Genomic DNA, 12,666 nt, shown 5'->3' with positions numbered 1-12,666 from the left:
AGTAAGGACTCCAAGAGCTCTTTACACTACAGTGTATCATTCATCCATTCACACACACACTCACACACTGATGGAGATGAGCTACGATGTAGCCACAGCTGCTCAGGGGCTCACTGACAGAGGTGCATATATGTATATATATATATATATGTATCTATCTATCTATCTATCTATCTATCTATCTATCTATCTATCTATCTATCTATCTATCTATCTATCTATCTATCTATCTATCTATCTATCTATCTATCTATCTATCTATCTATCTATCTATCTATCTATCTATCTATCTATCTATCTATCTATCTATCTATCTATCATCTATCTATCTATCTATCTATCTATCTATCTATCTATCTATCTATCTATCTATCTATCTATCTATCTATCTATCTATCTATCTATCTATCTATCTATCTATCTATCTATCATCTTTCTATCTATCTATCTATCTATCTATCTATCTATCTATCTATCTATCTATCTATCTATCTATCTATCTATCTATCTATCTATCTATCTATCTATCTATCTATCTATCTATCTATCTATCTATCATCTTTCTATCTATCTATCTATCTATCTATCTATCTATCTATCTATCTATCTATCTATCTATCTATCTATCTATCTATCTATCATCTATCATCTATCTATCTATCTATCTATCTATCTATCTATCTATCTATCTATCTATATATATATATATATATATATATATATATATATATATATATATATATATATGTATGACTACAAGGATGACATAAAGCTCTACGGCAAGAGCGAGCGAGACATCGACTCATTGATCTACACCACCAGGATCTACAGCACTGATATCGGAATGCCATTCGGACTTGAGAAGTGTGTTCGGATGGTGACAAAGAAAGGGAAGATAGTCCACAGAAGGGGTCTTACTACCAGAAGAAACAATAGCAGACATTGAGGACAGCTACAAGTACCTTGGTATCCCACAAGCAAATGGCAACCTTGATGAAGCTGCAAGGAAAGGAGCCACAACCTACAACTAGTAAGGCAAGTCCTAAGAAGTCAGCTCAATGGCAAGAACAAGATCTGGGCAATAAACAGCTATGTCCTGCCAGTAATCAGATACCCTCCAGGAATAAGAAGCTGTCCAAAGGAAGAAATACAGACCACAGATGTTGAGACACAGAAGCTTCTAACCATGCATGGAGGGTTCCATCCCAAATCCAGCACCCTGAGACTGAACCCTAGCCGTAAGGAAGGAGGCCGAGGTCTAGTGAGTGTGAGAGCCACTGCCCAGGATGAAACATCCAAGATCCATAAGTACATCAAGGATAATGGGCTCGACACACGGGAGGCGACAAACAACCGCGATCAGCGAAATTCGTCGCTGTCGCTTTTATTACCTGACACACGGGAGGCAACCCGCGGCAGCGGCCAGCGGCAAAACCATCTACGCGTTCTGTTCCATGGCGAAATTGAAACTTCCGTTGTTTTGTTTGGCTGTGTCAGGTTGGAGAGAATTAAGGTTATTTAAGCGGTTCAGAGTTAAAAAAGTGGTAGATATGATGTTTCACAAGGTGCTGCTATAGTTATGTGAAATCTTACTTCTGATTTTACTATATAAAACATAATAATAATCAACTTCTCCTCCATGTTTGCCCGGAGATGTACGGAGCATTATGTCTGCTCAGTGGTCAGTGAATGAAACCTCCGTTGATTGGTCCTTGTCCGAGCGACAGCGATGAAAAGTTGAAAATGTTTTAACTTTCTGGGATCGCGTTGCTGGGTCGTCCGTGCATGACACGTGCGCAAAATTTCACACGCACGTTTATCGCGTTTTGCTTAGTAGGAGGGAGACCCGCGATGATCGCTTTGTCGCACATGTCTCATTGAAAATGAATGGAGGAGAGGCGATGTCGCCTCCCGTGTGTCGAGCCCATAAGGCCCCAACCGATGACATGCTCAGTGAACGTCTCAGACAACGGCGAACAGAGGAGACACTGGAAATACCATCGTGGGATGACAAACCCTTACATGGGATGTACCACTGACAGATAACTGAAGTGGTGATATCAAGAAATCCTTGTAATGGTTAGAAAGAGCTGGTCTGAAGGACAGCAGAGAGACACTCATCATGGCAGCACAGGAACAGGCCCTGATCACCAGAGCCACAGAGGCCAAGATCTACCACACCAGACAAGACCCAAGGTGTAGGCTATGCAAAGAGGTCCCTGAGACAATCCACCACACAACTGCAGGGTGAGGAAGTATACATGGAACGCCATGACCAAGTGGCTGGCATTGTGTGTACAGAAACATTTGTGCTGAGTATGGACTGGAGGCCCCAAGGTCAAAGTGGGAAACACCCCCTAAGGTGGTAGAGAGCTTCTGTGGGACGTCCAGATCCAGACTGACAAACTGGTGATGGTGAACCAACCGGACATTGTGGTGGTGGACAAACAACAGAGGACAGCCGTTGTGGATTATGTGGCAATACCAAGTGATGGCAGGATCAGGAAAAAGGAACACGAGTAACTAGAGAAGTACCAGGGCCTCAAAGAACTTGAGAAAGCCTGGAGAGTGAAGTCATCGGTGGTGCCCATGGTCATCAGGGCACTCGGGGCAGTAACCCCCAGACTGGAGGAGTGGCTAAAACAGATCCCAGGAAAAACATCAGACATCTCAGTCCAGAAAAGTGCAGTTCTAGGAACGGCTAAGATATTGCAGAACCCTCAAGCTCCCAGGCCTCTGGTAGAGGACCCGAGCTTGGAAGGATGAGACCACCCACGTAGGGTTTGATTTGGCGTCACCCAGAGACCCACTCTCCAATTTCTATGGTTATATGTTATGAACCCAACAGTATTTTGAACAACTGGGCACCATTAAGCCTCTCAGTCTCAAAATAAGTTTTGATAAAAGGACGAACAACTAAGTCCTTCAGGAGTACTTCTGAGTTAATAAATGCTCATGAAATACGTGTGTGGAGCAACCAGGTAGGTAGGTTTTAATGTTGCAAATCTGCAACGCCTGCCTCCAGAGGGTTAAATTAACTTTCAACAACATTTTGATGGATATTTTGAGAAATACAAAGTAAAACTACAGTGTTACTAAATACGTCAAATAAAATTTGCTCTATGACCATTATGTTTATTATGTTTCAGTGCAGCCATGTTGATATCTCAAAAAATCTTTAAGATAATAAACATATGTAATATTTGTAGCTTTAAACTAAAATGAATGAATGAATTCATCAGTGTAGATAAAAGTGAGAAAAGGAGCGGCAGGGAAGAGTGTTGTAAAGAACCCAAAAAGAACTAGAGGAAAAAAAAACTCCGTCATGGTCGAGAAGAACAAAAAAACTTAAACAGCTGTCTAACAGTCGGGGGGGATATCAACTGTCAGAATCAACCGCCAGTGTCAGATCCTCTGTCTGAGCATCTCTGGAGACATTTAACCGATGCAAACGTTAAAATAACACACACACACACACACACACACACACGCACACGCACACACGCGCACACACGCGCACACTCGCGCACACACGCACACACACACACACACACACACACACACACACACACACACACACACACACACACACACACACACACAGTGCCGCCAGGTGGTGAGAATACAAACCAATATCCAAAAACTTTGGAACACATTTTGTAAAAATTCATTTTTTTCTTAGCAAAAGCTCCATGTGTCGATGGGAAGCCTGAGGCATCGTCATTCGACTCCTTATCGATGAAACTTCTTTTTCTTTGAAAGCAAAACGATGCTGTGTGTTTATGGATTTACAGAATGTTTTACAGAACAGAACACGCATAAATCGTAATGCATGCTGGTTCTGATATTACAAAAACTGAGCTTGTTTTGCAAGTTCAAACAAATGAAAAGCAGATGTTTCACCAAAATATTCACTATTTTTGGACTGTTCTTCTGCAGCACAATGCAGAAAGCCGCTCCTAAATAAATCGTCTCTGCTTCTTCTCAAGACCCTGAAACCAAACAAGGACCCTTCAGCAGAAATATGAATCTGCCTCACGCATTCTGTCACTGAAACCCTCTCACCAGGAATCCCTCTGGCTCAGCTTTGAACACCCCCTCCATCCCTGACTTCTGCATCATCTCTTTCCTCTTTAACTACACCCTCTGCCACTTTCACCCATCCCTCCGTTCTTCCATCACTCCTCCTCCTCCTGCCCCATCCTTCCCTCCAGAGTGCCAGCAGATCAATACTCATTGAAGTTTCATGAGGACACACCATCCACTCCTGTTTCGCAATAAAATGTGAACAAGGGAGGAAGACAGAGAGAAAGAAAAGTAGCAAAGAGAGATCAAATGTATAACGCCAAATATTTTGTACAATTTTTCTCATCATTTTAGGGAGAGCTGAAACAAAGGAATTCACGTGTGAGGGGAAACAACGGGAGGAGAAAGAAGGAGGGTGATGTTGGATGGGTGAATGGATGAGAGGGATGATGTAAAAAGAGAAAAAGGAGGAGGAAGAAGAGGAGAGGAGGTGTGGTGAAATCGATTCACCGGCCAGCCTTCAGTTCAATACCACTGAATTATTGCTTTATTCTTCCTCTTATGAGATGAGATGAGATCTCTTTCTCCCCAGCCTGTCTTCTCCATGGCTGCCTTACATGGATGCATATATGTGTGTACGTGTGTGTGTGTGTGTGTGTGTGTGTGTGTGTGTGTGTGTGCGTGTGTGAGGATCAATACTTAAAATTTAGTTTTAGAAGTCCACACTCCTACTTGCTTTTGCATCTTTCTTATTCTGTCGTTTCTGTCTGTTTATTAGACGTTTTGTGATCAGAAAACTGAACTTTACAACAAATCCTTGGAAAAGACGCACAAATTAAAAACAGCTTTTATTACTAAAAGTTTCTTTTCCACAGCTGGACTATAGATTTCCTGTTGCAGCTGCCCCGATGATAAATCAACTCCATATCTTTTATGTGTGTGTGCATGTATGAGTATTAATAATGCTAGTGTGTGTGTGTGTGTGTGAGCATTTATTGATTGTCACTTTGCACCGTTGTGTGTTTACAGGAGTGTGTGATGTCGAGAATGTTAATTTACCCCATCAGGCAGATGAAGCAGCCATACGGCACCATGCGTGTGTGTGTGTGTTTATGGATCGTGTGTACCATCTGTTAACCAGACTATTCACCATCTTTGCTTCGCATCACTCTGATTTACAATTACTTTCAACTCCTGCCCCTGTTTGAAAGTCTGTGCGGTAACTTGTGTTAAGACATGACCCCGTGCAAGTGTGGCGTTGTGTGTGTTTGCATGTGTGTTGTTTTTGTGTTTGTCTGTGTGTGTAAAATTGCTCAGTCCTCACACCCAGAGGCAACCTAAGCATTTGGAAAAACCACACCAGCCAATCAGTGTTCGCTGCTGGGACCTCTCACCAGCAACTTCCACAATTTAGTCAACCTCGAGGCAGGGTCACGCAACCACAGTAACAGATCGGGTTTCCTGGGTCACATGTTGAAGCGATCAGCCAATCGTTGGGTCATCAGGGGTCATCCTCGCCCAATAGGATGAAGAGTTAAATGCCAGACGGACCAATTAGTTGCCGGCTTGCCTGAGGGTCAAACTAAAGATGTTTTGACTGAAGAACAAATGTTGGATAGATTTGCATCATTCAAACACAACGCCAACAAATCCTCACAACACACATGATCTAATGAAAACAACAGTATGGGGTTGATTTATTCTTGTGGGCTTAAAACCATTTCTGCAATTTGTTAGCATTGTTTGGCTTTTGATTCGTTTGTGTTTTAAAAGAAATAAAGTTTTGACATGATTCACCATAGTTTTCAATTAAGTCCAAGATCTGAGTTCCAAAATTTAAATAAATACAGATTTTTAAAATGAAAATTGGATAATGTTTTGGAACTGGAACTGTGAGAGTTAGTTTAAAGGAAATGAAGGTTTTATGAAAATAAATACCAGTAATTAGAAAGATGACAGCTTTAAACCATTAGATAAAATTAATCAAGTCTAATGCTTCAAATAGAGTCTTTTAAGTTCAACAGTAATTCTGTCTTCCTTGACTTTTCAAGTCTAAGTCATCAGATTTATGATTTAAGTCAGACTCAAACACAAATCATCATTGTGAGTCCCATAGTTTCATTTCTATTGATTTGCTTTGATAGTTTTTTCATTGTCTTCTAAAGCTAACTCGTATCTTTCTGGTTGTCCTTATTTTCCAACAAAGGAAACATTTTTACTTCTCAGTTCACAGAGAAAATCTGACTTAACTGTACTGAGTGCTCCATATCATAAAAAGGCTTCTGTTTCTGAGATTCTTTCTTCAGAATCATAAAAAACGAGGGAGGCTCGATACCAGCTTTTTTACCGAAATCCGCTATACCAACACATTCTAACTAACAATGTAGGTACCGGATCTGCTCGTGGTCCCAGATTGGCTCGGGGTCCTGCGCTTGCCGATGATGTCATATTACGGCAAAATCCACTTGGCCAAAATACATTGCATCCCATTTTTGACAGACTTCTTCTGTATATGTCGTTAGCTCTTATGTAAATGAATTAATTAATTCGTTCGTTCGTTCATTCGTTCGTTCATTCATTCATTCAAAATGTTGTATACTTTCTATTTGGTCAATAAAATTCTTTTAAGTGTTGCCCCATTTAATCAAAATCAGAGAGGGTCTCCATTTATATTAATATTTTTGTTTTTATTTTACATTTGCTTTGGCAATATAAAAATTTTCCCCGGAAATTGTTTTTTGGAGTACAGGACTACGACCACAAATTTGTCTGGACCAATCAAAATTCTCAGTGCCAACGTGCTAATGTAACTTTTACAAACATAATAACGCAACTTTCATAAATCGTACATTCAGCCAATCATCTAGTGCGATGTCATCGGCAGTCGCAAGACCCCAAGCAGATCCGGTGTCGGTACAGGATCTGCTCGGGTGCAGGATCGGCTCGGGGCCGATGACGTCACATTACAACAAATCTACTCGGCTTTCACACATACGTTTTGGAAAGACATCAGCAGTTTTGTTAATAAAATCTTGTTTGTTAGCACCTAAATGTTTTCTTTATAATTGTAATTTGTTAATAAAACACCATATTATCTTTGTTTTGTAAAGAATGTGAAACTGCATAAAACCAACATCGGACTGACAAAACATAGAACAGTTCTTATGTGTGAAGCCATATCTGTTTGTATTAAAGTGGAGTTCATCTGTATATTTCCTTAGTTGTTATCTAAATACATTCTTTGACTCAAAATATTGCTTGGTGTCTTTCAATAAAGTTCTTATATTTTATTTTGCCCCATTTCATCAACATCAAGAGCTTTTGAGGGTCACCGTTTATCATTTGCTTATATTTGACATTTCCTTTAGAAATTCAAACATATTTTCTCCAAAAAGTGTTGATTTTTGGACTACAGGACTACAACCGCTAAGACTATGACCACAAATTTGTTCTGACCAAAATCATAACGTTATAACGTAACTTCCGTAAGCTTCATGTTCAGCCAGTCAACTACTTTGATGTCATCGGCAGTAGGACCCCGAGCCGATCCTGCACCCGAGCAGATCCTGTACCGACACCGGTACCTACACCAAAACTGATATAAATCAATAGCGATTTATGCTAGCTCCTCCTAGCCTGGCCTGCCAGACTCGTTCTCTGTTTAATTCTGCACAGAGAAGGAGTCTGGTAACCCACAAGAAGAGAGGCATATGAGGGGCGGGACTAGCCAGCTCAAAAATAATCAATCAGAAAAAAGACGGAAATGCCGACTGAACCACGCAACCATAGATATGTATATATATCTATGGTTATATAATCATGGCAAAAGCGGGATTTGACGGCATAGCTAAACAGCGGACATATTACCTCAGCTTAAATCCTCATCATTATCTCTGGTTAATAATCAGTGTCATCAAACATCATCTCTCTCAAGGAATTTATAAAGCTGCCATTTTTTTTTTCTTTTTTTGTTCCTCTGTTAATGACGTCATCGTTACAGTGTGATAGAGCCATGTCGAGCAGTGGATCAATACCAGACATCACATCACCTCTATCCATTTTCACATAAATGTGCAAATTAGAATCACACACTCTTGCACACAGCACGCACACACACACATGCACACACACACACTCACTCTGTATGCTTTTCCTTCTTTTCCTTTTCCGCTTTACCCAACTTAGCAGGAAAAGGCTCATTCACAGTCAACAGTTTGGTCAAAAGTCACACACACTCCTTTTCAACAATGTGTACATTTATGTGTGTGTGTGTTAGTAAACTGGGTGTTCTGGATGATTTCACTAATAGTTTCAGTATGCAGAGCTCTAAAGAGCAGACTGTTTAATTGTAGCTTGTTTTAACGAGCCTCTGATTATGGCAACATTCGAACGAGTGTGGGTCGTTAATGTTGACTAATCTGCAGTCATTAGTTCAACACTGTCTGGCCCGAGAGTGAACTGCAAACTCGTGGGTGCTGCTCTCTCTCACACACACACACACACAGACCAAGAAAAACTACCACTGTGGATTAAAAAAACCAATAGTATTGAGTTACATGCATGAACCTACCTGTGTATATGAACCTCCCTGGTGTCCCTTTGCAGAACTGTTTAGACTTGTAGGACAGAGTGACCTCTACGACCCCTGGGATGTGTCTGGGAGGCGTCTGCACCCGGATGGCGTGTGGCGTTATCAGCTGGATTACATACAAAATGTGATCAACACTGACAGTTTTAGGCAAAAATTTTAAATGAAACTAAGATGCACTAAAGTGCCAAATTATTGGCTACACATGTCAATGGCATGATTAGACACTCATTTATAAAGTTTATCAGCAAAAAAAAAAAAAAGGATTTATGGTGACTTGCGCTTTAAACAGCGCCATTCACATCTCAAGAGTCATCTCAAGGCACTTTACAAAGCAAATAATCCAGTTGAAAGTACTTATCTGTGCATTGTATTGAGTTCTTTGAGCAAATTAGTTAAACATTTCCGATCGGAGCAAACCCATCAGATTACATGTAATCCTAAGCAAGCATGTAGCGACAGTGGAGAGGAAAACACTCCTTTAACAGGAAGAAGCCTTATGAAAAGTACACATTTGGTCAAGTGATGATAAATGTTTTAAAAACTACAAATTGTAGTAAGTCTAGCCCAGTCCTCTTCACTTTGGTATAGAAAATCCAGAGAAAAGTTCTAAATGAGTTAGAAAGACACAAACAAGTATTTTATGTTTGTGATAAAATATTGGTTTTATCACCACAGAGATAATTCAGATGTGTTTTAAATGTGTTTCTGACAAAAAACCTGCAGTTGATCACACTTTGAACAACCTCAGTTCGTAGAAACAGAAATTCTCTGTCCAAAACTTTCTGACCAGACAAAAGAGTCAACGAGAAATAAAAAGTTTCTGCTAAACAATATTTCTAGAAGTTAAGGCAAACTTTTTAAGCTTTTTTTGCTTTAGCACTAGCATAGTTTTCATTACAAATATTTACATAGACAACTCTGGTCAATTGCATAAGTAGCTAGCTACATTTGGCCTCTGGGTAGAGCGTTATGTTTCTGAAATAACTAAGGAATCTCTAATTTATGCCATTTTGAAAGTTTTAAAATAATATTTGCTTAACTTTTCCAAATATTTAAGCTTGGAATAGTTTTAAAACAATTTGTGGCCGGCTTGAAACTAACAGTTTCTCCAAAGAAGGTCATTCTAAGACCTGTCTACAACAGGTAAAGCCTGGTTCACACGGCAAGATTGCCCAGTTGTTGGTTGATTTTCAAAGCATGAGAGTTTACACGCGTGGTGATGAAAAAAATTATGGATATATCAGTTTTGGTCTGATACAGTGTGTGGTGTGCAGCAACTCGGCAGAAACTATATACTGTACAAACATTTCAAAGACATTCCCAGCTCAGACAGGAAATCTGCGTGCTCCCATCACCTCGCTACCTGATTGCCTGAACGTCACATTCAACTTTTGTTTGTCCCCGAAAATCAGACCAAGACAATCCAGCATGTTTGAAAGCCCAGATTTATGTTTAGACTGGTCCTGATGTCTTTCCGAGCCAACCAGAGTGCTTGTAACACACCACACATGGTATGATTATCTGATAAGATCATCCTTACAGTAATGGTGCACAACTTTAAGATTGTTGGAGGGGTGAAGCGTGTCAAAAATTGGCAGATCGTCCTGTCGTTTGAACTTTGCTTGAAACTTTTCCGCATCACCTTCCTTCAAAAATAATAAACCACTCCTTTAAGCTGTAATACATTTTATACGTTTAAAATTTAGATAAATATTCACTATTTATAAAAGGTTTTTTAAAAAAGTAAATATAAAAAAAGAAGGAAGAAAAGATGCAGACAAAAAAGAAAAAGTTAAACTTTCAGTCATGTCCTCCAAACAGATGTTTTCAAACTGAGATTTCTTCCTTCAGAATCAATGATCAGGTTGAGTGCAAATGAAACATTTGGTTGGCAAAAATCCATCTGCAGCTAAGAGAGCTGAGTCATTCTGAACTGAGACTCTGTACACATGTTAGTGTGTGTAAGTGCAGCTCTCAACACTGTAAACAAACCCCTCAGCTCTTAACACACACACACACACACACACACACACACACACACACACACACACACACACACACACACACACACACACACACACACACACACACACACACACACACACACACACACACACACACACACACACAACACACACACACACACACACCAACGCTGTTGTTGTTGGAAGGAAGCCACGGTCGCTCGGCACACACGGTGAGTGGAGTCAGAAGACAAATAAACATTCTGTAGAGGAGTGGGGAAACCTATGATAGTGAGCTGTGTGTGTGTGTGTGTGTGTGTGTGTGTGTATGTGTGAAAGAGCATTCAGCCGATGGCTATCAAAATGTGCTGATCTGATCAGTATTCTGAGAGAAGCAGGCAGCGGGAGTGTGGGTGAGGAAGGTAGCGAGGGGAGGTTAGTTGCCAGTTGGTGGAGGCTCATTAGGGAGGTAAACATCACTTAGATAAACATTAACATACACACACACACACACACTCGATCACACACAGTTAAGAGCCAGACTGTGGAGAGAAGTATGTTTTCATATTGAATTACTTCCAACGGTCCGAGGGCCGAGGCACACAGTCAAGGGATTGAAACAACACTGAGACAGAACGGTGACTGACCTCGCTCCAAACCAGCATGGTACCGAAGATAACCTGAAGGCCGTCGAAAAAGTTGTCCCCTATGATGATGACGGTGGCGCCTCCCGTAGTCCAGCCCTCACTGGGACTGATAGCTTTAATGCAGGGAGCTGCTCCTGGAGGAAAAACAAGAGCAGAGTAAATTATATTTATTAACATTTTTCAAGGGAATTAAATTAATCTATAGAAGAAAACCCAACTCTTTGCTCTTGAGAATAACTTTCCCTTTTTCTTAAACCTTTGTTTTTTGGCAAAGGCAGGGAAACATCTTTGTAGCTTTATATCCCTGCATCTGTACATATTTATTCATGCTACACCCTTTCATTTTGGCTGATCTTCACATCATTACACAGTGCATTCACACACACACACACACACACACACACACACACACACACACACACACACACACACACACACACACACACACACACACACACACACGTGCTTGCACACATGCATGCATACATACATGTACACACAGAGCAAGTCTATTTAAATTACTTGGACCCTTTCGCCAGTAATGGTCTCCACAGTGGACGAATCAAAACTCGTCTTATAAATGCGAGGGTGCTGATGGTATACTTGCACATAAACCACCACAATGGAGTCCATTGTGCCTGCAGCCAATGACAATATGTAATGATAGTTAAATTCTCATAATATAATAAATATACTCTTTTGCACACTAATATTAGTAATTTTATTTGTTGAATGCACATGTGTCGTCCACCTCCGTTGACATTTGAAAAACTCTTTGAAAAGTCTGCTTGACTCTGCCTCTGTTTTATTTAAACAACTGGTGACAACTTACCCCAGCTACAAGTGGCTCAAAATCAAACCAGTTTGCAGGAAATGCATAACAGACTGCCTTGGTTAAAGTATCTACTGATAGTATTTATAAGGAACATGATTATAACCCAAGCATCTACAATTAAAAAGGATAAATTGTCACTGTTTTCTAACAACCATACATAAGGGAGGGACATAATTCGAATCAGCTTAGAAATATTCCTGAGATGAAAGAAGGAGGAGCAAACAAGAGAACTGGGATGAGAATCCAGGGTGAGAACTGGGACAAAGGTCACTCCAAGATTACTGTGGAAAAAAGCTGACCAAGAGAGTCTCTGACTTTGGGAACCAGCTTGGGAACAGATGATGATCTCAGTCTTATATTCATTCAGCTGTAGAAAGCTCCCAGCCATCCAGGTTTTGATAGAGTCTAAGCAGGAGTTAACAGCTGCAGCTTAGACATCTCATGGGGCTTAAAGGAGATGTACAGTTTGATGTCATCTGCATAAAGATGGTAGGATAACCTCCCAGGATGTGCTGGAGAAGGAACAGATACAGGAGGATCCAGAGACCCCAGCACAGAACCTTGCGGGACACCAAGAGGGAAGTGGTGGAGGACCGAAACTTG

The 12,666-nt window shown here is 40.5% G+C and overlaps 1 protein-coding gene across 1 annotated transcript in view; it reads right to left on the bottom strand.

Moving 5' to 3' along the window:
• Positions 1-12,666, bottom strand: part of LOC107386809 (transcription factor COE1-A) — a 109,155-nt gene that overhangs the window by 21,225 nt on the left and 75,264 nt on the right. Inside the window, exons 9-10 of the mRNA XM_054731097.2 lie at positions 11,229-11,362; positions 8,597-8,723 (exon numbers count right to left, since the gene is read on the bottom strand). Of these exons, the coding sequence (XP_054587072.1) occupies positions 8,597-8,723; positions 11,229-11,362 (261 nt within the window). The remainder of the gene's footprint in view (positions 1-8,596; positions 8,724-11,228; positions 11,363-12,666) is intronic.

The sequence above is a fragment of the Nothobranchius furzeri genome, chromosome 10 (assembly GCF_043380555.1).
Source record: "Nothobranchius furzeri strain GRZ-AD chromosome 10, NfurGRZ-RIMD1, whole genome shotgun sequence".
NCBI classification, from domain to species: domain Eukaryota; kingdom Metazoa; phylum Chordata; class Actinopteri; order Cyprinodontiformes; family Nothobranchiidae; genus Nothobranchius; species Nothobranchius furzeri.
Note: the sequence above shows the minus strand (reverse complement) of the source record. Positions and strands in the feature narration are given on the sequence as shown.